The 25,694-nt window shown below is 39.7% G+C and overlaps 2 protein-coding genes across 2 annotated transcripts in view; both read left to right on the top strand.

Moving 5' to 3' along the window:
* Positions 1-728: 728 nt before the first annotated feature.
* Positions 729-5,751, top strand: LOC139944529 (aquaporin-8-like). The gene is made up of 5 exons (XM_071941574.1): positions 729-1,076; positions 1,805-1,931; positions 2,660-2,910; positions 3,561-3,695; positions 4,092-5,751. Exons 1-5 carry the CDS (start codon positions 853-855, stop codon positions 4,135-4,137), a joined length of 783 nt encoding a protein of 260 aa, XP_071797675.1. The 5' UTR covers positions 729-852; the 3' UTR covers positions 4,138-5,751.
* Positions 5,752-6,050: 299 nt separating this feature from the next.
* Positions 6,051-25,694, top strand: part of LOC139943946 (uncharacterized) — a 44,377-nt gene continuing 24,733 nt past the window's right edge. Inside the window, exons 1-21 of the mRNA XM_071940853.1 lie at positions 6,051-6,405; positions 7,105-7,299; positions 8,746-8,828; positions 9,873-10,064; positions 10,825-10,958; positions 12,107-12,236; positions 12,690-12,855; positions 13,301-13,410; positions 13,806-14,027; positions 15,094-15,284; positions 16,523-16,676; positions 17,352-17,456; positions 18,241-18,388; positions 18,572-18,726; positions 19,301-19,426; positions 20,711-20,839; positions 21,597-21,718; positions 22,844-22,952; positions 23,602-23,721; positions 24,334-24,480; positions 25,019-25,138. Of these exons, the coding sequence (XP_071796954.1) occupies positions 7,106-7,299; positions 8,746-8,828; positions 9,873-10,064; positions 10,825-10,958; positions 12,107-12,236; positions 12,690-12,855; positions 13,301-13,410; positions 13,806-14,027; positions 15,094-15,284; positions 16,523-16,676; positions 17,352-17,456; positions 18,241-18,388; positions 18,572-18,726; positions 19,301-19,426; positions 20,711-20,839; positions 21,597-21,718; positions 22,844-22,952; positions 23,602-23,721; positions 24,334-24,480; positions 25,019-25,138 (2,857 nt within the window). The 5' untranslated portion in view covers positions 6,051-6,405; position 7,105. The remainder of the gene's footprint in view (positions 6,406-7,104; positions 7,300-8,745; positions 8,829-9,872; positions 10,065-10,824; positions 10,959-12,106; positions 12,237-12,689; positions 12,856-13,300; positions 13,411-13,805; positions 14,028-15,093; positions 15,285-16,522; positions 16,677-17,351; positions 17,457-18,240; positions 18,389-18,571; positions 18,727-19,300; positions 19,427-20,710; positions 20,840-21,596; positions 21,719-22,843; positions 22,953-23,601; positions 23,722-24,333; positions 24,481-25,018; positions 25,139-25,694) is intronic.

The following is a 25,694-nucleotide window of genomic DNA, read 5'->3' on the forward strand; positions in this document are numbered from 1 at the left end:
ACTCTATTGAAATCTTTAAAGGACATAAACAATAGTAGGCGCCTAAATGCTCAAAAGAAAGAACACTTCGAGTTGTGTTCATAGATTTTTGTTTTCTTATCGTTTTTGTTTTTGTTTATGTTTTTTGTTCAATTACATGCCAACTCTTATTTTAAATATAGGTGATAGGCCTAATATTTGCAAAGTCAAGTTGAAGAATCATAATTGCGGTTTAGCAATTAACACTCCTTTATTTCATCGATAACGATTTTACCGTTTTTATTTACCCAAAACTCCAGTATAGTTTTCTAGCAAAGATTCCTTTGCACCATGCTCTAACTTATTTATTTTGTAACCATATTACTGATATCATCCTAAATAGTTAAACTTTAAAAAAAACCATTGAATAATTATGTTTGCACATTTATTAATCCACGCAGGGAAAAACATTGACATGCTTTTTTATAACACCATTCCATACGTGTGATTCGGCCAACCCTTGAATGAGCTCATTGTTTACAAAAGTTTAATATTAACAGTAAACAAACATTGAATGCATACCGGGCTGTGCCAGTCTAACCCTGGCAGTGCATTTGTGCACACTATTAAAAAATGTCGTCTGCCAATTCCCGCCCAATGTAAATTCACCCCGGAAATCCTGCCCTCCTATTGGTCAGCTGAAATAGATAACAGTTCGTTCAGACAGTAAAAAGCGTCGGTTGTATGAAACGCAAAGTCCAAAGGGTACATTTTATATTTGTTTTCCACAACCTAGCGCCATTTTGTTGCTTATTTTTCTCCAACAACAGTCGTGTCAAAGTGATTTTAGAGGGTAAATCTGCGCCATATTTTTAGGTTTTAAACTCGTCCAAAATGAGCGGTCGGGAAGTTGGAAAGCATGATTTGGATGTTGAGGATGAAGAGCGGGAAATAACTACTTTTGAGAAGTATGTCCAGTCAACTTTTGCCGAGTTGGTTGGCACGATGTTCTTTACATTCATCGCTTGCCTGGTGGTCACATCGCAGGATGTTGTAGCTATTGCATTCGCAGAGGGACTGGCCATGGCCCTTCTCTGCTCAGCCTTCCTAAACATCAGGTTTGATACGAATATCCTTTGTATTTTAGCTTAATTTCAAGAGAAGTAAATTACCTCCTTATTACAGTTACTTTCTAAAAAGTCTGATAAATCATTGTAACACCCCAACTTATTCACTAAAAATTACTTCAGTTTTCCGTTTACTTATGTTTTTTCAAATTCTAGAGTTTGTAGTTCTTCCATTGTTTGTAGTATCATTTCCATTTTATTTTTTAGCTTGACTTGACGAAATAAGTTAACATAAAAAAAAACAAAATCTGAGAAAGGTTACTTACAGTAACGCTTCTCATAATCAAATTTTGGAGCATAAAAAAAAATGATGTTTTCTGCCATAAACACATTAGCCTAATTCGAGGTGAAATATTTCTTAAACCTACCATCGAAAGCTGCTGTGGGCTTCTTACCAATTTGGCAAACAGTTTCAAGAGTGATTACCGAACGAATACTTTCTCTTTGAAGTAAACTGATTTACTTCATTGACATACAATAAGGGTGTGCTCAATGGATGTTATACTGCGAAAAGTATTCAGTTACGTAATAAAACATTCCAACTATGGGAGATTCAGTACAGTAGGCCTTCTTTGAATTAAATACATTTTATTGCATCACAGTATACAGTCTAAAGTCAAATTCTCTTAAAAAAGAGAAACTCCGTGTGTCAATGTATTTCCATTAAGAAGGGACCATTTTCTAAACGCATTGTTTTTTTCTTTCTGATCTGGTGGCAGCGGTGGGATATTCAACCCAACGTTGACGTTCGCAGTTTGTCTCTCAGGAGGCATCAGCCCTCTGCTTGCTGTGCTCTACTTCTGTGTGCAGATATGCGGCGGCTTGTTGGGAGCAGCTTTCGTCAAGGTAAGCCAGTTTGTAACTTGTTTTTCATGTGTCATAATATTACAGATAAGGAAAAAATTGTAATCGTACTTACTTACATACTTACTTATGACTGGTAGGTTAAATTTATAGATTAAAGCCTTTGAGGTCAACCCCATATCCATTTTGTTTTCTCCAGAACTTGTATTCTTTCTGAAAAATGTCCGTATCCTGCCACCACTATTTCATTCGATATGAAACAAATTCTATTTTACTCAAATGAGATAGTCCTGTTTCTCTTGGTAAAATATTAGTGAAAAAGTAGTCGCAGGGTACGGAAATCTTTCCCTTTTTCTTTGAACTAGTGATGCGTTTGTTGTTTTCACATTTTCGGGAACATTGTTCCACAATTCAACAACTCGTTTGGACTGGGAGAATAAGTTTTTTTGTCCCTTGTTGATCCTTTGTTTTGTAAAATAAAATCCGTATCCTGCCACCTCTTTTTTTTATTTATTTTTTATTTTATTTTTTCAATAAATAAACCCAAACGAGATTTTCTTTTTTTATAAGCTGGTGGCAATTAATTTACGAAAATCTTTCCGCTTTTTTGAATAGCTTGAAATTGTGTCCCCTGTGCTTGTTTTTATTATTTTATTTTTTGAGACATTGTGAAAAGCTCGTTTGGTTGCTTACCATGGCAGCTCTTTTTAAGGAAGTACATTCATCAATACTATTGATAATTTAATTGTGTGATGTTTTTTCTCCGTCAGGCCGTCCTTCTTCAAGACTCCTACAGTGACATTCGCGGAGGTTGCAACAAGTTCCGTGGTAGCGTACCTTACGATAAGTACGACTCGCTCCATGAGCTGGGTGTATCTCCTGGTACAGCGGTCATCATTGAGGCTCTGCTGTCTCTGTTTGTCTACATGTCTTATCTGCAGGCTAACATGGATAACAGAGGCAAGCACCTCACGGGACCACTGGCTTATGGGTTCTCCATCACTGTCGGCATCTTGACTGGGTGAGTTGGGTCATTCTAATGTGGATTCACTGTCCTTGCATTTGCTGTGGTAACAGATGGGAGGATGTTGTGGTTCTAGTTCTCAAAAAGTTTGGGTTTGAAGACAAATTGACTGGAGCGAGACTTGAACCAACTACCTCCGGATTAACGTAGGCCTACCGGCGCTCTACCAACTGAGCTTTCCAGCGCTATCTTGGTGGTCTCCGTCTGTGTTTGGGGTGTCAGTTGGAAGTCATTTAACCATTAGATGTCGTGTCGCCAGGGGCGGGTTTCACTGTCTTTTCTCGAGTTAGGACAAGTCACTCGCCTTAACTCAGGACTAGCCCAGGGACCACACCCAAATTTGCGATACAACGTGGGAAACGACAAAATAAAATAGAATGAAATCGTCCACGTATAATACAGTTATTGAAATAATAATGGTATAATACTATGGCTTTTCTTATTGGAGTGCTTGTGTAAAAAGAAAAGACTTTTTGGCGGCTGTTGGAAATTTAGAATTTATGTCTTTATATGTGTAAACTTATCCAGGCAGTTCTGTCTCTTAACCAAAATAGTCCCCATACGCCTATTGAGTGAAAAATAATTCTTGTTGTACATTGAATTATTAATACTTTGCTGATTGGAGAATGTGATTAATTTGATTCCAGAATGCACTCCTCCGGTGCCTCCTTCAACCCTGCCCGGAGTTTCGGACCAGCCGTTGCATCCGGTTATTGGGATGAACACTACATCTACTGGGCCGGACCAACCATCGGTGGGCTATTAGCCGGAACATTCTACAGGTTAGTAAAACAAAATTATTATTTTCTCTTAAAGGTACGAAACGCTAGGATTTAGAAGTTAGGACGAGTGACCCGTCTTAACGTAGGATGGGTTCGATGCGTCCCGCGTATTTGGATACGGAACTGAACTCGTCCTAAGTCCTAAGATTAATCCTAAGTTAGGAGGAGTTTGGTGAAATCGACGGCTGGACACATTTTGGTAATTGTCACAGGCCAGTATTGTCAATGCAAGAAAATACACCCTTGATGCACAAAATTTGTGTCCTTCCAATGAATGCCTGAGAAAGCTTTAGGCCTGAAGTCTGTCTCATATTCAAATATTTTAGTGAGTAAATACCTCTTCATTTAGTTTAGTTTAACATTTTCAATTCACGTCCAAATTATTCTTCCTCGTAGATTCATTCTCGGTGACAGCAACAAGCGGCTCATCATGAGAGACTGATGGGGGACAGAGGACCGAACGACGGCAGGGTGAAGAGAGACCGTCCTGCAAAGTTCGTGGGAAGTTGCTCTTCCCCTTATTATCAACCAACACAAATGGCTGCACAAAATGCAACAAATAAAAAGTTTCATAAAATATGATCAAATTTTAATTCAACAAAATGAATAATATTATTGACGAAAAGGAAATAACGCTACAAATTTGTAATTATTGCTTTCCATTATAATCAACAAATTTAAATTTCAGGCAAAAGGATCGAAACAGATTACTAAAACTCCATAGATATTCTCTAAATTTGTTAAAATCCTTTGTTTATATTCATTTAGTTTAGAAAGTGTGTTTAAGCTTCAATCTGCCATTACCAGGGAAGCTGACTGTTTAGGGTAAATTTTGTGAAAGAACATTATTTTTACTTACATTTTCCGTGAAACTACGAATGCCTGTTCTATAAAAGCTTCCAATTTCGAATAAAGCGACTTTTAAATTGGCCGCCTTTGGCGAGAGTGGCAGGGAATTTTTTTTTGGGAAGCATGGCTAGTACAGTCTTTTAGAATAGGATTTATACTTGTATAAAGAACGTTTTCACAGTCTTTTTGCAATCACTTTTGAGTTAATGCGTGTAAATATTGTTATTGGATGTAGAGTACGGTGAGGACCAAATTCACGGTCATTTTGGCCAGACATAATATTCAGAGCACCATTTCAAAGGGTTAATACAAGAAGTTAAGCACAAGAATTAGCCGAGCACAACGTTAAGATTACCATGTCATTGTACTCATTTCTGCTAAGCAGAAACCTGTTAAGCAATATTGTCTACTTCGACACAAGGGGAGTCTGTTTAGATTCGTTGACATAAATTACTCGGATTTATAACTGTTTTTTCCATACTGGGAAGTTGGTTAGTAGTTTATCTGTTTTTATTGTTATTTTTCTTTTCTCTTTTTGTAACTAGTTTAACCCATATTGGCAACCGGTAGAGCAAAGGTGTACAGTAAAGTGTTTGTGAACTTTGACGACATAATTTTAGATCAAAGTTGAAAGTGGAAACAAGAGTATCATAGGTGTTTATAGATAAGGATTTAGTTGAGCTAGAAATCTGTTGACAAAACAATTGCGAATGGTTCAACGACAACAGAAAGCGTAGACAATTCAAATATTAAGAGTTAACCATTAAGTTTTAAAATGTTTGTTAAAATAATATAAATAATGATTGTACTGGAATTTTTACAGCATTGATTGCATGGAGGATAGCGCTCAGTTTTAGCAAAAAGAAAAACTTCGTCATGAAATAATTGTGAATAACTTTTAAACGGGGATTTGTTTGCTTTTTTGCTTCCCCAAATGCTTTGAAAATGATTAAATATAGAGCATTATAAACTCTTTGTTCTTCTAAAAAACAGAAAAGTATCTCATTTACTTTGTTTTGCGTGTTATATTGGGACGATGTTACGCTACCTCTTGCATTTTAGGCATAAGTTGGGGGGGGGGTCAGATGATGAGACTTGGTGCACGACTTTCTTATGACCATTTTGTTTTTAATTTTGTTTTAAAATCATTGAAGCGAAACACAGTAAGAACAGAGTGCAAAATAAAATGGATGTAACAAACTGTAAATACTGTGCAATTTTGTCTGCAAATGCAAGCACCCGCCCCCACCCCACCCCCGCCCGCGCTAAGTCGATGGGCGGGGTCGAATTCCTGACTCTCCCATTCTTTTCAATAGAGGGCGCTCTTTCAAAACTAGGGTGGTAGTCGGAGCCTTATTGGTCTTGTTCCTGGACTTAGCTACGTATAAGGAATGCTGATTGTCGCGGGATCTTTAATTTTCACAGCTGATCGTGTGTGTTGCTTTTGTCATTGTCGATCGTTACAACAAAACAATTCACCTATACTGGCCGAAAAAATGTCTGGAATGTATAAGCTTTGTTCTCACATTGTTTTCCGAATTCTAGTACTGTTCTACCTCTTTTCCCCCGACTTGATCTTTGATGGGAGTGGCGAAGATCGTTGCGTGGCTGAGTCTGAGCGGACCAGCAGACACAGAAATTCAGACCGTCCTGCGCTCCGTCGGCCCCGGGTGACCAAGCCAGCGCCTTCCACTATTACATGTATTTCCCGTTATTTTTCTGTTGGCGTTTTACTGCACTGTTGTGTAAGGTTTTCTTTTAGTGTACCCAACTCCTTTAGTTCCTTTTTCTTTGGACATCGAACATGTTGAGAAATCTTCATTAAATTGCTAAACAGAAGAAGGAGTGTTTTTAATTCAAGGTGAGTGCGTGAAATTTTGTTGAACTTTTTAGTTTGAAAACCAACTTTGCTATCCTAGGGGCGGAAGGGCAATCCACTGCTCTGCTACCAGTGACTAGTACTAGTACTACTAGTACTAATCTGTTGTTGAAGTTCTTTCATGAATATTGGCCTAAGAATCATGCTTTTCAAAAAGGCCCATTACACTCCTAGTCTTTGGCCGGCCGATACTGACTGACATATTTATTTTATTTTATGTGATACTCTGCTGATGGGCCTGTTTAATTATTATTAGTGGTTTATTAAAAACATTCAAACTTCGCAGCCAAAAGCTGAATTGAGTTAAGTAATAAAATACAGAGTAAGTAAGAGAAATATATCAATTCCTACCCTGGGTTCCCCAAATTATTTTAATTTTGAATGTTTTTTGTTCTTGTACTGTAGCTCTTCTTTGTGAGTCTTGTCAAGCAAGAGCGACTTTCGCTCATTAGCCTTGTTTGGGTCAAATTTGCATAAATGAATATAAATAAGTAAAAAATAACTTGTCAGCATTGTTTGAATAGGGCTACTCCAAACCAGTGTCACAGCAACCTTGGAAGTTATAATGCATCAGTTTATTCAGAATCTTCTGAATTATTATGTTCAAACTCAAAGTCAACTGCAACTGCAATTTTATGTACCATTATAAATAACCTCTATTATTATTAACAATTCATGTAGAATGAAGGCTTCCAGTTTTTGTGCAATTTCGCTGTGGTTCTGCTGGCAGTTCAACAGCCTAATTGAAGGAACGTATGTGAATGCTGATGTCGGCCATGGAAATGAAGATCTACTGTCGGTGATTCAGAAAGAAATGTCGGTGTTTACGAGACATTTAGATGATATAACAATGCATGAGTACCAGAGGTTACACAGGTGAGTGGGGTGACCCCTGGTCATTGCCTTGGTGCCCTTGAAATGCACCAGAAGAATTTAAAAATTTCCTTATAGGGAGCCCTCTACCCAGGAGAAAATGCGGAAAAGTTTCTGTATGGCGCCACCACTTTTTCACTATTTTTTTACAAAAAGGGATATCTCATTGAGGTAAATTAGATACTATATTATTTCATATCGAATAAAAAAGTGGTGATCCATACAGAAACGTTTCCGAAAATGCCTTGGTGCCTTTACCCTTTCAAAAACAAATACAGGCATGTGCTCAATTCCTCAAACTATCTCAGCTCCTTTGTGAGTAGGCCCTAGATACAGCCTGTTCTGCCAAGTATGTAGCACACCAAGCTACACCAAGCTACACCAAGCTACACCAAGCTACACCAAGCTACACCAAGCTACACCAAGCTACACCAATCACAAGAAACATTTCTGCCCTCTCAGGTACCCATTTACCCCTGGATGAAGAGAAGCAATTATAGAATGTACTTTGCTTAAGGACACACATGTCATGACCAGGATTCAAACCCACATCCTGATGATCAGCAAACAGACCTTGAGTCAGATTCACTAAACCATAAAGTTCATACCAATTATGGTCACCCTGGTTGAGTAGTTGGAATGCAAGACTTGCAATCACAAGGTTGATGGTTCGAATCCTTCAGAAAGTTAAAAAAACAAATCCATCCACTTTAAGCAAGGTGACAGGGGGTATATTCACGAGAGACAACAACCCTCAGGATTGTGAGAACTGTTTCTAAGATCTAAACCGCATTACTTTAATGGAATTCCTTTCTCAAAATAGTTTACACTTAGGTTAAAGGGAAGGTACACGTTTTGGGAATTACTAAAAAAAAATATTAACTTAAAAACTGACATGGTAACAAGCATTCCAGAGCTGTTGATATAGTATACAACATTGTGGAAACGAAACCCTCTGAAGTAACATAGTTTTTGAAAATGTTAAAAGACTTCTAGCTAGAAGTCTTTTAATCCTATCTGAAAGCACACAAATTCATCCAACAAGGGTGTTTTTTCTTTCATCATTTTCTCACAACTTTGATGACCAATTGAGCCAAAATTTTAACAGGTTTGTTAATTTATGGTTATGATGGGATACACCAAGTGAGAACACTGGTCTTTGACAATTACCAAACATGTACAGTGGCTTTAAGTGACTTACTCCAGGGCACAAGTGACATGACCAGGATTCGAACCCACACTCAGCTGCTGACAACACCTGAGCTTTGGTCATGTGAATTAGACCACTCGGCAACTACAGCGCTTCTCACAGTGTACGTTTTTATGGTCATTAACTTTTTAAATGGTTACCAAAGTATAACCCTACCTTTAAAGACTTTTGAATAGACTTCAAGTTCAACTGCAATAGAAGTTTTTATGTTATATAACATTGTTTTCTCCAAATGGCAGGACTTCAGAGAGACACAGGTCCAAGCGATCAGTTGATTACAGACATGGTTTCAGTCCAAACACTGGTGTTGGTAACAGGGAAGGTAAGAAAAAAAACCTAACCCCCTTAAACAAATCTAATTCCCAAAAGCAGGCCTTGAAATAACCCACATCACCCACAGCAAATGCTGTGGTGCCCTGGGCCCAATTTCATAGAGCTGCTTTAAGCAAAAACTTTAAGCTTAACAATTTTCAGCAGAAATGAGCAGGATACCAGTCACAAATTGTATACTTGACATGTTAGTTTGGCTGGTAACCTTATTCTGGTAAGCATGATTTTGTTGTGTTTAGCTACTTGTTCTGCTTTTAAAAGCAACTCTATAAAATTGGGTCCAGTTCTTTTGCTGTGCTCTCTGCAAAATTCAAAAAACAAATTTACATTTTCCTCATACAAAGTGCCCCTTTACCAAATGAAAATTGCTGTGCCCCCTTCAAGAAAACTAAATTTAATGCCTGCTTGATCAGTGTTAAATTACATAGGGCTGGTTTGCAGAATAAATTGCTTTCTAAACAAGTATCCTTGGTAGGAAGAAGCTAGCATTCAGGTTGGTTTAGGAGTTCTTTTTTCTGCCTTTCACCTCGGTGGATACCAGTTTAACTGCCTCAGACCGAACCTTCAATTTAAATTATGCGCCTTATTTTTGACTGCGTGAGGGGGCTCTCAGACATATTGTATCACTTCCGTGGGTAGATTATCTCATACCCAAACAGTTATTAAAGACTGGTACACATTACCACCATTACCACCATTGACCTTTAAAGGAGCAGTTATAAACCACCACTAAAGCAACTTAAAACTACAAGGCAACAAAAGTGACAGAATGGGTATTAAAATTGTGCAGGGGGAATTGCGTATACTCCCGGAAGTGATAAAAATACTATTGAGAGCGCCCTCGTGCTGTCAAAAATACGGCGCATTCAATTCAATGGAACAATTTTTATGTTGCATTGCGGTGTAGTACACCTAAAAATGAATGAAGATACTGAGTACCTTGCACTAGGATTTAATAGATGTCAGACTGCCTCTGGAACCATATCATAGAAAAAAACTGACAAATTGCGTACAAAGTTTTGTTTATCTTTTACAGATTCTGAAGTCCTCAATCTTGAGATGCTGTCCAATACATCAGTGTCGTCAACCCAGAGTGTCAAGGAGTGGGGCTTCCTTCAGACCAACAACGCAAGTTTGTTAGCTGCCCTCGTTGGCCAGACGTTGACCGTCTTTAAGCTACAGCTGAATCAAACGGATGAAACGCTCTCTCATGTAGCAACTTTGCAATGTAAAAACAAAACCTCTTGCCTTAACTTGATCTCACCCTAGCACTGTTAGGGCCTTGTCACCTTTGGCAATTTATTTTAAGTTTGGCCAAGTAAAAAAAGAAACATGTTTACTGTCCCCGCCCGCTTCCCCTTTACTTCCCCTGTCACTCTAACCCCTTTTTGCCTCCTCATTCCCTTTACCTTTTTGTCCCTGCTCTAGAATTGCAAAGCTGTGATTTGTGTACAGATTTTTGGAAAGTACTGATTATACAGTGCTAACATGCATTGGTTTAAGGGTGGAACCAATTTAAAGGAACACGTTGCCGTGGATCAGTCGAGTTGGTCTTTGAAAAACGTTTGTAAACGTTTGTTATAAAATGCATATGGTTAGAAAGATGATTTAAAAGTAGAATACAATGATCCACACAAATTTGCCTTGAAATTGCGTGGTCTTCATTTTACTTTGCGAGCTAAACGGTTGGCCATTTATGGGAGTCAAAAATTTGACTCCCATAACTGTTCCAACCGAATTAGTCGACGAGGTAAAAGGAAACCCACGCAATTTCGAGCGATACTTGTGTGGATCATTATTTCTACTTTTAAAACATCTTTCTAATCATTTGCATTTTATAACAAACGGTTACAAACGTTTTTCAAAGACCAACTTGACCAATCCAAGGCAACGTGTTCCTTTAATATTCTTTATCCCTGATGCAAACTAACACATCTTTTAATTTCCAAAATGTTGTGATTTTAATGAAAGTTTTGATTCTACTCTAGATGTGTCCAAATTTGAAATGTTCAATCGTCCTATTTGGGAATCAGGCCACATCGTTGACACCGACTACTGCCTGACCGTCTTCAATACCTATGGCTACATGATACACTACAAGGTGTCTCAATTCGGCATAAAGGTACAATAAAGCTCATTCCTCCATATGTTGGATGTTTTTTCTTGAGTTTTAATATTTTTGTACAACCCATTTATGAGTCATTAGAGCAAGCCAGTCGAAATGTTTAGACCAATTAAGAACCACCAAAAGTCATGGCTTGATTTTCTACCTTTCGCCAAGATAGATCATAAAAGGACAGGAAAGTTCTTAGTATAATATAAAGCAAGACTAGCATTCTCTTGAAGACCAGCAGAGTATACAGTTCGAAACGCCAAGACCAACCGGCTCTTTTCAGAGCCAACACTCCCTCAAAAGAGATTTTACACAAGGTTGTACCCGCAAGTCGAATATTCATATTTATATTTGCAGTTATTCTTCAAGCAAGACAAGTTCTTGAACATGCATGTAATTTACCCAGCAAGTAGATCCACACATGGGGTTACCGCAAACCAAATATATATTGATACCTCAACCATGCAATGCATCAAGTAGATCCTCACATGGTGTTACCGCAAACCAAATATATATTGATACCTCACCATACAGTGCCTCAAATCTCATATTATACAAATATTGACTGCTTTGAGTGCTATGGTTAAAACTATGACTCCCGGGGTGATCCCCGGGAGTTCTATTTTCCCGAGGCGAAGCCGAGGGAAAATAGAACGCTACGGGGATCACCGAGGGAGTCATAGTTTTTAACCATTGCACGAGTAAAAGCAGTCAATATTTGTTTTATAACACCCCAAACATTTCTAAATACTGTACTGTTATTATTAAGTTACAGACCTGAATGCTACAATCCACGGACGACGCGAATACAGATTGCAAACACTTTTACTTACTGTGTTGCATGTAGTGTCGTGCAATTCGAAGTGGTTACAGACTATTAATTTATAATCCTCGTACACGCACAGGACGTCTGGGTACTGCACGCCATGTGCTAGTCTGTCGGACTAGCGCATGGCAAACCGACGCTCTATCACACGGCCGTCGTCTGGCAAAACTAAGACATGTCATGTGACGCGCTCTAAACCAATGAGCAGGCAGAATACTTGCAAGGGGTGTTATAAACCCAGTTATAGTATGGCCATCTTTTCAGAGTTCAATTGAGTAGAGTTATCAAATACTGATTTACCATTTGTTACATCTATTGTGTTTTTTTTTAGTACCAAAATGTAGTGGACTTGAGGACTCTGACTGTAGTGGATCTGCAGCATTTTTTGGTTAATGCAAACCTATACCTGGGAGTGCTAACCCAAAATGGCTACCTAAGACTCTATATATGGAGCAGTAGATGTAAGTATACTTAATGTGGACGCGTGGCGTGTTGTGGCTTTAAAAGAGCATCAGACTTAAGTTCTGGTGTTTCTGATAGAGTGTGGGTTCAAGTCCCAGTCGTGACACCTGTGTCCTTAAGCAAGACACCGAGACAATTAACCATGATGCTTTATCCATCGGCTGGGATGTAAAGCCGTTCTGTTTGTATTATTTTGTCTCGCTCCCCTCATACACTAATTTTTCATTGTTCTAGCTGCCCCCCCCCTATCATCATAATTTCTGTATTTTACTGTTCATTCTGTTGTAGGGCTGGGCCTGCATTTATGTTTTGCTTTCTTGTTTCTGTTTTGATTTGATAGTTTCTAATTTTGCCTTGAATTGTACTTTGTGTTCTTGTTTTGTTGAGGTCGAATAAATAATAACAATAGTAAATTTCCTGAAGAATTTGCAATTTCATCTTTTGAAATATAGTCGATCAATTCATAACATCTGAGGAGCTTTCTGTGCCTACACTCTGCTACAACATGCAAGCTTTTCACATTTACGGCCGGTACTACATTCTGGTCTCCGTCGGGCAGGGAGAGTCGGTGCTCTTAAAGTATCAGAGTCGTCACAGTGTCTTCAGAGAGTACCAACTGTAAGTATTCAGGAAACCATTTTCACACAGCATTGGATGGTATTTTGGCTGGTAGCCTTGTAAGATAAAAGATAAAACAATATTATCGCGCACTGGGGAAATTATTATACAATGGGACCCGAGATGTAGACCCATAATCCGCAAACATGACTGATTCTAGATCTTTAGATCTGGGCCCAAAATTCATGGCTCTGCTTACCGTAAGCAAAAAATCTTCACTTACGGAAACAAGTGTATTTCACTGGTTAGCAGGGAATTTTTGCGGCAAGCAGAGCCATGAAATTTGGATTCACAGGTTCAAGTTCCGCTCGAGTTAAAAAAAATGTATTCAAACCAAAAAATTATTACAAATTTATCCAGTCAAATTTCTTTTGTGGTTTATTACTTGTGGTTTTACTTCAGGAGATGATTACAAATGTTTTTCTCTTGCTGTTTTTGTTTCCAGTTTATTTTCACAGGGTTCAAAGAGAGTGAAATACTTCTCAGAGTCGTACGAACATTACGTCGTGTTTATTGATGACCAGGGTCTGACATCCACTTTCTTCCAGTGGAATGGTACGTTAATACTTTTGTTATTAAGAAGAATCTGTCTGTTTTAAGCTTTTGGATAAAGACAGGGGACCGGCCTATATATCAGAGCAAGCTCTCATTGATGGTGAGATATTTCTTGTTGTGTCATGAATATTCATTGACAATAACACCTGATCCACTGCTAACCAATCAGGTTGTCCTATTGAAGGTGCAATTGAAGGTGCAGTTACTTCTAGAAATACCAAATTTATGAGCACAACTTGTTTATCACATGTTCCTAGTTGCTTCATGAGTATGAATGAGATTTATACTCAGAGCCAGCTGTTGTATCATGAATATTCATCAAAAATAGCTCCTGATCCACCCCAACCAATCAGGATGATTCATTAAAGGTGAGATTACTGTGTTCTCTTTCCCAGGGGTCGTATTCCTTCAAATGCAAGTCATGGATACAGTTGGAGCGAATAGCTGGAACACAATCACAGTTCCAGGAGTAGAAGATGGCACCCTCATTATTCTTGCAAGTAATAGCTCAGCCCCTGAAGGGACGCACCCCTTCATGACCTACATGTACGATACGGGAACCTCAGACTTTCAGTTCTGGAACCGGTCATCTCTGTTGGCTGTTCTCAATCCACCAGGTAAATTTACTTTCATTTTATTTTAGAATTATTCAGGGGCCGATTTCATGGCTATGCGCTAACGATCACCATTCTCTGCTTGGCTTGCACTCAATGCCAAATTGCTCAGATAGCTGTGTAAGAGTAGAGTGCCTAGTGACGTGGAGTACGCAAGTGCACAAGCCAAAATTCCCTGCTAACCCATGCAATATGCTTGACAAAAGGACAGAATAGACTCTTCCTATGAAATATGTAAATTGCACATAGCGCGTGCGCACTAACGTTTGGTTGGCAAAACGAGGGAACATCGCGCTGTTTTGAACACGGCTAATGGGTGCGTGACGCAGACGCGTTTGCGCGTCTGCTTAGTGCACAACTCTACGGCGTTTGCCAACCAACAGGGTCTGTACGCATGTGTGAATGTGATTAGCATATTTCATGGGAAGGGTCCATTCCCTGCTTGCGCACGGAATTCCCTGCTTGCGCACGGAATTCCCTGCTTGCGCACGGAATTCCCTGCTTGTGCAAGTGCTGACTCTTTGCTTTTGGCAAATTGGGCCCTGCCAAGGACTCTCAAGAAAGCGAACTTAATCACTGTACTAGCCAAGCACCCAATGGAGAGAAGACAAGGGGAGGAAGGCGAGAAAATATACCACTACACCAATCTGACCAACCCGACATTGTAGTGATTTGGATCAGGGATTAAAACACCAGCCGGGTGGTGGGCTCTCAAATCGAGGACCTTTGGGCCATGACCTTGCTTAAGTTTCAAACTTGCGTGCTTATATAACTTTCAGAGTTCGATCCAGTTCCATGCTTTCACCTCAATAAACCCAAGTCTCGACACTCATGGGGTGACAGGTCTTTTTCTTCAGCTGCACTGCACATCTGGAACTCTCTACCACTTAATCTTAGATCTTGTCTTTGTCCCACAAAATTCAAATCTCTTTTCAAAATGTATCTTATGTAACAGGTTTTTAAGGACTATTTTTGTTGTGTCTGTTTTCTTTTGTTTTGGTTTTGGCTTTACTGCACCTATGAACACACATGTTTTGATCACAGTGCTTCTAAAACTTCATTTTTGCAGAATACTACGATGCCGTCAACAGCCTTTCATTTTATATCGACTCATCTGTGTATCTGGCCGTCAGTGTGTCGATGAAGTCCTCTGCCAATGACCTGGGAAATATTTTTGTGATCGCCTTCACTGATGTTACCGTGGCCGACCCTGTCGTTATCGAGAATGTGGAACTGGAAGAGCTGATGGCACAAATAGAGGTATAAGGACTTGAGCTCTGGGCCCCATTCCATAGAGCTGCTTAAGCAGACAATTTCGCTTCACAATTTTCTGAGAAATAAGCAGTGCAATATTTTATAAAACTACTTTCTCTTTGCTAAGCAAAAATTGAGTGGGGCACCAGCCACAACAATGCAAACTTAATGTAAATTTGGCTGGTAACCTGATTCTACTAAGCAATATTATTCTGTGCTTAGCAAAATTTGGTGCTTACAGGCTTTATGAAATTGGGCCCAGGTACCAGTCACAAAATGTACATGTGAGATGGTATTTTGGCTAGTAACCTTAATCTGGTAAGCATAATGTTGCTGTGCTTAACTTCTTTGATGTGCTTAAGCAGCTCTATGAAATTGAGCACTGGTGTTTCTGATCAGCAGAGTGTGGGTTCCAGCCCTGGACCCAATTTCATGGCTCTGGGAATTCCGCGCTAACGTCAAGCATATTTCACAGGTTAGCAGGAATTTTTACTTGTGCGCGTGCAGATTCCATGTCACTTGGCACTACTTTACACAGCTAGTGCAGAAACTTCTAAACAGGGATAATTATTTTAAAAAGCGTCATTAGGATTCTGCACTGTCTCTACACAGAAACCTTCCGAACTCCTATAAATAGGCCATATCTCTTACGCTCTTCAGTCTCTTGACGATGACTAGAGCAAACTAGTCAAAACATTGAGACCAATTAAGAACTCACTCCGCTCGAAGAAGTTAATTTTGAGAAGTCCCCTCGATCAAATAAAGCGAAAGAAGTAGTCCCTGCTGATTTCATGCCTTTACCTTGCAGGCATGCAACTCTTCCTCGTTTCCGCGGAATTCCGCGTTTTTGTTAAAGTCTAACATATGCCTGGAAACAACAATGTACAACTACAATAATGTAAAATAAGCCTAGTACATGCTAACAATGCACCTTAGAGCATAATAAACCTCAACATTTTCTAGGGTACTATTGTGGGTCTCGTGTCCCATGGCGTTTCAGCTGCCTCGCTCTGCACTTGCGTTGTGCCTTTGAAGATTTTCCCCTTTTTTTTTTTCAACGGGCATAATATTTGCATGCCTAAACTTGCCGGTGGCCTATAGTGCAGCTATCACCAACCTTTTGCCTCTTGTACATTAGTCGGCCTGATGATGCACAGTAACAAAAAAAAGTAAGTCCAGTTGTCTATTTTATAAAATTTTTCAATTTTACTTATCGTGATTTATAATTGTGTCTCTTTTCCTAGAGTACTATAACAACCAGGGAGGTTGAGTTATTCCAGGCTCGGGAGGAAGTTGCAGACAGTGTGACGCTAGATGGCGACCAAGATGTCTTGAACAGCAAAATATTTCGGGACGCTAACATTGACGATGTCGACGCCAGTGAAATTGATGTTGAGGGTAAACAAAAATATTACAAGTCCCTTCTCAAAACCAAGGCTGTGGGTTGTTTGTTTGTTTGTTTGTATGTTTGTTTATATGCATTGTTAGATGAACCCGACAAAGCTCCTACAAGGTGACCAAACCGGGAACAGTCGATCGCTCTCATACACTGTACAAGTGCAGGCATGCAACTCTTCCGCAGATCCATGGTTTTCCGCGTTTCATGAAATGGAAATACGCCGCTACGAATGAAATCACAGAGACACAAGTTTTCCTCGTACAGCATACCTTCTTCTCTATTTTATGCGCAGTCTGACTCCGTAGCGTTTTTAGGTGCTTTTTGTATAAGGGATGAGCGGGAACGGTGTTCTTGGTTTGATTGGCTGCATATTGTGTCACATCACCTTGTAAACCATTACATGGTAAAATGTTAAAGGAGTAGGTTGTCATAATTCCAACATAGTCCCACATACCTTGCAGGAAAATACTGTATGTTAAAGCGCCTTGAGCGTCACTGAGTGACGGATATGCGCGCTATACAAGAAGCCACTATTATTATTATTACTATTATTATTATTAAACATTGGTTTAACGTCTATGATTATGAGTTACACAAATTAATAAATTGTAACTTGGTGATTAAGAGTCGGAATGAAACTGGTGTTTAGAATTCACGTTTTCTTCCTTTTTTAGAAACCTTTCATTTTCCGAGTGCAACCAACGAGAGTCTAGGTTATCTTGTCAACCAGTCCATTGCGCAGCAACAACAAGTTCAGGAATGCCTGGATTTTTTCGATGGTAGGTTAAGGCTCTAATAGATGTAAACTTTGATTTGGTTTTACCTTTACACTGATGTGTATTTAGCACTGTATAGTCAGTACTGTACCGAGCTCTGTTAAAAAAATCAGGGGCATATTATTCAGGGTGGGATTCGAGCAGTAAGCTCGAGTCAGGATCACTGGCCTTTGGGAAGTGGGCAGGGGTGAGGTTGTTCAGACTTCTGGCTGAATTCAGACTTTTTATGTCGGCCTGGTGAAGAAAATCAGACAATATTTTTTTTCACAAATAAAGAAATCCTGCTCATTGGTCTACTTCTCTAGTGCTTTAGATATTGTTTCAAAAAGCTCCTTGGAATCTATAACCCCAGGGGTTACCAAACGGTAGAAATGGCATCAATTCAACTTACCTTTGAATTTGTATCCAAGTTTCAGACTTTTTCGTTAGTAATGACTCTCACCCCTGAGTGGGTTCCAGGTGAATGATTACAAAATAACAACTTTACTGATAATATCTTTCTTGATGACAGTTTTTGGACTTTTTGCCCTTCCCTGGATAGCCTGTGCTTGTTTTAATAGTACATGTATTGTCCAAAGAATTAAGATAAATCAAATAATAACAGTTACAGTGAAAGGTGCGAGTAGAATTAAGAGATTTTGGTTAATGGGAGATACACATTTTGATTCCCTGTTCCACCCACATATGTTGAAGTTGGCCATGTTCTCTAACATTGTGCCTTTAAGAAATACTTTAATCAAGAAGACCACACTTACTTCACTCTTTTCATTTTCATCTCTTCTTGCAGGCATTATGATGTTGAACACCACCCAGACCATTATTGGGTTGAAGACTATCCAGAATGTGACAATAGAGGGCCCGCTAAACTCAACTTCCTTCACTACGAGGCTGTTCAACGATGTGGACATTGACCTACTAGATGAGCAGGCATTCAGGTAGAGGAATTTCTTGGGCATTTCTCAAACTTTAGCTTGGGCTCCGGCCTCATAATAACAATAAAAAGTTTTTAAATAGCGCTTTTCACACCCGAAGGGTGTCTCAAAGCGCTTCCAACATTATTATGGATTGGTCTATGTCATTATAGTTGACAACATTTTGTGCCAATCTTTCAATTCTAGATTGGATGTTCCTGACCAAGTCATCAATGGAGCTCTGACTTTCATTGGGAATTTATCATCGACGGCCAGCGTCGATCTTGACGATGGATATTTAGTGAATGGCTTGGATCTGTCTGAAGATGTTGTCTTGACACATGGAGCGCAAAGAATCACAGGTGAGGAAAGGAATCTCTCTGTGGTGCGTCGTGGCCGAACTAATAAGAGCACCGGACTCGAGCACTGGTGTTGCTGATCACCAGAGTGTGGGCTTGAGTTGCTCATGCATGTGTGCACTCCACGTTAATAGACATTCTTTGCTGACACAGCTAGCGCAGAAATTTGGTGCTTGTCGTGTAGGCAAAGTTGCTCCGCTGTTTTGGTTCACACATACAATGTACCCTCGTGCGATCAGAATTGGGATTTTACAAAGAGTTGAGACTAGTCTTATCTCGGGTGAGGACGAGTGACTCGTCCTAACTTAGGACTAGCCTTATTTTTATTCTATGTCTCCTAGGACTTGTCCTAAGTTGGGCCGTGTCCGAATTGGTGGCTACGGCTGCGGCTACGACCGTTGCCAGGGGTGTTGCTAAGGGCGTCCTATACTTCAATGCATGATGACGCGGCGATCTGGCCATAGCCGCCAATTCGGATTCGGCCTTAGGACTATCTTAAGTTGTTAGTAACTGAAAATACTTCACTGTCCTAAATTGTGTACAAACCACTGTTTGTTTTTGTTACTTCATAATGCAGGATCGAAGATATTTCAACAAGATACAACATTTCTTAAAGACATGGATCTGGACTCTGGTGTTTCCCTGAATGAGATTGACCCATCTGAGCATTTAGTCACGTTGGATGGCTCACATGTTATCAAAGGTAACAGGGACAAGGTGTATATTATTTGGTTTGCGTTAACACCATGTGTGTATCTACTTGCCAGGTAGAGTTTGTTCTTAGAGAACTGTCTTGCTTTATTCTACTACCGCGGAGTAGATAATCAAAGGTTCGGGAGACTTCTCAGTTCTGGAAAGAACTGTCCTGCTTTTTAACTATTACCAGGGCATAGAAAATAGACTGGACTACTACTTTAGCTTATAGGATCGTAATAAACTGTACTACCGCGGAGTCAGTTCTGAATTGGGAAGAGACAAGGTGCTCTACCAATTGAGCTACATGTTCCTAGCCTTATGTTGGTCTCCGTATTTTGTTCACACAACTTTTTTTAAGTCACATGTTTTAATAATAAATAAGAATAACAACTGCATTTATAAAGCACCTAACGCCTCAAAAAGAAAGTCTCCAAGCGCTCAGAGGAACAAAATAAAATGACGTATACAATGAATTGAACAGAAATATTTTGAGAAGACTCTTGAAATGTGAGATAGTGGTGGCTTGTTTAATGTGTAGAGGGAGATTGTTCCATAAATGAGGTCCAGTAAATTGAAAACTACGTTGACCCTATGTTTTGATGGCAATATTAGGGATTACACGGGTGTCTTTGTTAGCAGAACGGAGGTTTCTAGTAGGAGTGTATGGAGTGAGTAGATCTTTCAGGTAAGTTGGTCCACTTCCACGACTGAATTGAAATGTTTGGAAGAGAATTTTGTAGATGATGCGAGCATGGACAGGAAGCTAATGGACATGATGGAGAGATTGCAAAGCAGGAGTGAGCAATGTATGTGGGACAAAAGTAGTCCAAGAATCTTTGAAAGCGTGAGACTTGCACGATCTATATCGTTAGCAACAGTTGTAGCCGTAGCTGTAGCCTTTATTTTTATTTTTTTATTTTTTTATTTATTTATTGATATCCAACAGCGGAAAGCCGCCACTTACAGGAATCGTTAAAAACTATGTAAAAAAATATAAATTTAAATATGAATATAAATATAACAATATATAACATTAAAAATTACACAATATTGATAAAAACATTATTATAAGCCTTCTATTCTTATAAGGCCTGAGGCTGATTTCACAAAGAGCCAAGATTGATCGTAACTGCAAATCAATTGCAGTTGCTTAGTAAAGTGTGATGTCACAATACAAATCACTATGGTAATTCTGACAATTTGTCTTATGATGGATTTTGTTTCTTTGTGAAATCGACCCCTAGCACTCCAAGAGATTTACACTGTCTTTAAACTATTGCTATTTTTTCAGGTCGGCTGAATTTCACCGACGTTGTTCACATTGATGGAAGCATTATAACTGATGGGTTGGTTGATGGAGTGGATGTCAGCTTCATGTGTGATAATGTCATGACTATATCCACTAGTCAGACAATCTCAGGTAATGTATTTATTATAACAACAACAATAATAACGATAATAACAATAATATAGGAGACTTATAATGCGCCATGTTTGTCACAGGTGACGCTCCTGGCACAGAAACCCTTTCTAAAGCTAGTAGGAAGTCTCCTTTCTCAGTTTGATGGGGAGTGAGTTCCATAGGAAGGACCAGACCGAGAGAAAGAACGGTTTCCCCGGGAGTGATGTAAGAAAGAGGGGCACTCCAAAAATGCCATGTATTCATTATTCTCTGTTTCAAGTTGAGTAATCTTCGAAACCCAGTAATCTTCAAGGCAGTACTTAAGCAGCATTTACCACTGTAGCCAGCATTTCAATGGAGCCTGCTTTTTGTTTCAGAACCAACACTACTATAGACCCATTGCATATGACGTCACACTCATTGGATCATTGGACAATAGCTGTTCTCTGTGCGTAAAAACGTGTGCGTGACCTCAGCGTACTTGTAATGTTTCGCAAGGGGAAGCTATTGGTTTCTTACACAATATAGAATGTGCCTCCGAACAATGAGCATAACTTCGGGTGTCAACTCTCTTTTGTCTATGTTTGTATACGATTTTGACACCCAAAATGACACCCAGGATAGGCACATGTGAGTTTGCTGCGTGTATTGCAAGGGGTCTATAAAGAGATTTACACATGGTGCTATCGCAAACTTCACCTGGTTATACTCCCCCCCATGCATTGTTCAAAATCCTACTAATCTGTTATTTTTATCATCTCTGCAATCTGTTTAGGGTCCCTTGTGTTCCAGCAAGCTCCATTGTTCAATACGGATGTCACATACGGTGGTTTGTTGGGAAGAGTCAACATTACACATCTCAACGAAGAGTCTGTGAAGATCAATGAAAATACAGTGGTGAGTAATGGCCGCAGTATCAAGCTCAACTTTACTTGAACATTAGTAACATGTTCAGTTTTATTTTTTCTCCTGAAGACGAGCAGCGAATACTGTTCGAAATGTCACGACTAAACCGGCTTTTTCAGAGCCAACACTTCATCAAAACATGCAAATTATTGCATGGTTGTACCCACAGTTCTGTTTCTCTTGAGGCTACTGAATATTTGTAGAAACAAAAGTTGCATCACCTTAAGGTGATCCCTCTGCTGCTGCTTGCCAGGTTGTATTGACCCCTTGCACGCACGTCACCTGCGGCGACTGTGCCACGCTCACCATTTTGGTGGGCAATTGGTTTACGTGTAAACGCTGCATCACCTAAAATGCACACTTCACTTAATAACGCACAGTGACTTTGCCCAACAAGTGGCACATCCAAGATTATTCTGACGATGACATCAGGTGAATTGGGTCAATTGTAAACTTGGGTGTGATCCCTGGCTATATGGCAGTGACAGGTTCAATAGCTTCTGACTGGCATCCCAGAACAAAGATAAGGACAAATAAGGAGGCCACCCAAAATACTTCATCTGAAATCGCCCCATTGATTAAAAACATCTACAGTTATGTGGGATTCAAAACAATCAAACAGTTCCAAAAACCAAAAGTATACTTTGCCTTTAAAACTATAATATTAATAATAGTATCAAATTCTTATATAGCGCACGTATCTACCAAACAAGGTAGTCAAGGCGCTGAGTATATACAAACTTTCAGAAAGATATGTTATTGCAGTGACGGATTCTGAGACCCAATTATGTAGCACCATATAAGGGTTTACAAGGTGCTACGGCGCATTTAGCAGCCACAGCCAGGAACACTAGGGCGAACCCCTTCTCTTTATCGATAAGTGCACTGGGTTCTTGTACATGCGTTACACAACACATGGAACCAACGGCTTTACGTCCCATCCGAAGGACGAAGCAATGGTTAAGTGTTTTGCTTAAAGACACAAGTGTCACGGCTGGGGATTCGAACCCACACTCTGCTGATCCAGAGTACCAGAGTTTGAATTTGGTACTCTTAACTGCTCGGCCTCGACACAAACTTCCATAAAACTAACTGTTTTATTTTGTTCTTGTTTAGATCATAGGGGAGAAGACATTTGCAGAGGATGTATCAGTGGCTGGTGATGTTACTCTTGGCACCACAGTCAATGATGTGGATCTACAGCAGGATGTTGTGCTGTTGAATGGTACGACATTGATCACTCAGACTTTACTTCATATTGCATAAATCTTCCCCCTTTTCCAAAGATTTTGTGGCGTGTCATAATCCTTCAAATTTTATAAGAATAATAGTTGCTTCTTATATAGCGCGCATCCTTCACTCAGTGATGCTCAAGACGCTTTAACATACAGTACTTCCTGCAAGTTATGTGAGATTAAGTTTGATGTATAAGACCTACTCCTTTGACATTACACCATATAATGGTTTACTGGGTGCTGTGGCACAATATGCTGCCAATCAAACCAGGAACGCCGGAGCGAACCCCTTCCTCTTTCGATAAGTGCACTGGGTTCTATTTTCCTTGCATTACACAACACACGAGACCAACGGTTTTACGGCTCATCCAAAGGACGAAGCATCATGGTTAAGTGTCCGGCTTAAGGAAACAGGTGTCACGACTCTCGAGACCACACTCGCTAGGCCATGACACTCCTTTATGTGGAGGAACACTTGTCTATTTATTTGTTATATATAGTTTGCTCGTAAAGATGATTAGTAGCAATTTTTAACAGATATTTAAAATAATTTCTAAGTAATTTATGCTTGACTGAATGTTTTAGCTATTAATGATATTAATTAATTGGCTTTTTTTTCCTGCCGTTATTTACTTGAAGCTAACGGTACCTTGGCTGGACCCAGGACCTTCACTGGACCAGTAACAGCAGCTGGTGATGTAGATCTTAATGGATTAGTGAATAAATTGAATCTCACTCAGGATGTTGTCACGCTCAAAGGTAAGGCTGTGTCTGAAACAGCGGCTTTGTTCTCTGTTACAGCTAGATCACACGTCTGCCAGTGATGAAGAATAGGCAGACACGTGCAATCTAGCTGTAGCTGTAGCCAAAGTCGCCATTTCGGACACAACCTAAGTTCACAATCAACATCCAGCTCAATTTGTTTTTTCTTTCAGGAAATCTGGCTGCCGCTTCCCAGGTTGTATCGTAAATTTTTGGGTTTTCCCAGACCATGTCAGTTAATGTTTATATGGCTTCTTATTTTCACCCGAACAAAGATAATGACAAATTAGGGAGACCGCCAACACAGTGCTGGATAGCTCAGTTGGTAGAGCGCCAGTATGTTAATCTGGAGCCCATTCTGATCTCACTTGGGGCTGAGTGGATTGGGTTTTCAGTCCCAACCGGACTGCGTGGGTCACTGGAATACTTCTCTTAGTTTTCCTAAAACTACTTACTGCCTTGTCTTTTCCTTGTTTGGTTCTTGGCTAGTACAGTGATTTAGTTTATTTTTCAAGAGGCCCTGCTTCACAACCAGAATAACAAAAATTAAAAAGTAGAAACATTTAAAAAGATTTCATGGTTGGACATTTGTCATCATATCTTTTGCAGGTAACCACACCATCACTGGAAAGAAGACTTTTGTTGACGGCATAAACGTAGAACAGTCCATTAATGTGACGGGGAATGTTGATACGGTCGACCTATCGGCTTGGGCCAATGATGTGATGACGTTATCCTCTGATCAGACAATTCAAGGTATGGTAATTCTCAAAACAAAGATATTGACACAATATTCTGACCACCATAAGGCGCAGCGTACTGGCACGTTATTCTCCCCTCATTTTTTTCCCTCAAAGTGTAATGATTTGTAGTTATGTGCCAACAAATTTGTGAGAAAAATTATCCTATCAATCAACTGCAGGACTTGGCTCCACAAATTTTCCCTCGTCACTTTTGCCTTTTTTGCTCTCTTCGGTGTTCCAGGTAAAAGGTGCTGTTCGTGATGATGCCGTTTTCCCACACACAGCATTTTCAAATCAAACCACACACGGCATTTTAGAAATAATCCACAAGGCATGTTGGGAAACTAAATAACAAGCAGGCCATGTTGGATCCACAAGGCATGTTGGGAAACTAAATAACAAGCAGGCCATGTTGGATGTCAAATTATAGTTTTAAGTTGTGGGTACAAAACAAGTTATTGTACCAGACATCATTCAAACCTAACTCACAATTGGCTAAATGTAAAAGGTATACTTTTTTATGTATCTCTGCTCTTTTCTTTTTTTCATAGGTCCAGTGGTTTTCTTTGATGATGCAACGATGGGAGCCAACCTCACAGTCGATGGTCTCATTAACGATATTGATATCCAGGCCTTGTACAGGGATACCTTCTTCAATATATCCACTATAGGCAAGTCTTTTATCTGTCTTAAGCTGTGTCGGAAACTGCGACTTCGGCTACAGCTACGGCTAGATTGGGCGTATCAGTGTCATGGCCGAGTGGTTGAGAGCATCGGATTAAGAGCACCAGATTCAAGTGGGTTCGAATCCCGGTCTTGACATTTGCTACGTAAAATTGGGGAGGTAGTGCTTTCTGCTCTACCGTCCAGGCTTCAAATTGATGATACTCAAGCCTACATCCATATGGACTGTGAAAAGGGTAACCCTGTTTCAGCCCTAGGAGTAGGTGGCAACAGCCTCTAGAAAAACAATAATTGTAGCCCACACCTTGAAGTGGCCTTCAGGCCTTGTGTGTCTGGCAACTTGCATATACAAAACAAATTAATAAAAATCTGCCGATACTTCAACACTGGCAGACGCACTGATCTAGCTGTAGCTGTAGTCAAAGTCGTCGATTCAGACAACCTTAGTTTTCCCTTGTACATAGCAGGCACAAAGTCTGAGACTCTATAACATCTGTGCCCAGTTTTATAAAGCTGTTTGCCGATAAACAAAATGATTGTTAA

Source organism: Asterias amurensis, chromosome 11, assembly GCF_032118995.1.
Source record: "Asterias amurensis chromosome 11, ASM3211899v1".
Taxonomy (NCBI): Eukaryota; Metazoa; Echinodermata; class Asteroidea; order Forcipulatida; family Asteriidae; genus Asterias; species Asterias amurensis.

Bases quoted from the DNA above. Each gene is read 5' to 3' on its own strand.
- LOC139944529 (XM_071941574.1), top strand. From the start codon at position 853: ATGAGCGGTCGGGAAGTTGGAAAGCATGATTTGGATGTTGAGGATGAA. The intron at 1,932-2,659 runs GTAAGCCAGTTT...TTTCTCCGTCAG, and splicing joins TGGGAGCAGCTTTCGTCAAG to GCCGTCCTTCTTCAAGACTC. The intron at 2,911-3,560 runs GTGAGTTGGGTC...ATTTGATTCCAG, and splicing joins ACTGTCGGCATCTTGACTGG to AATGCACTCCTCCGGTGCCT.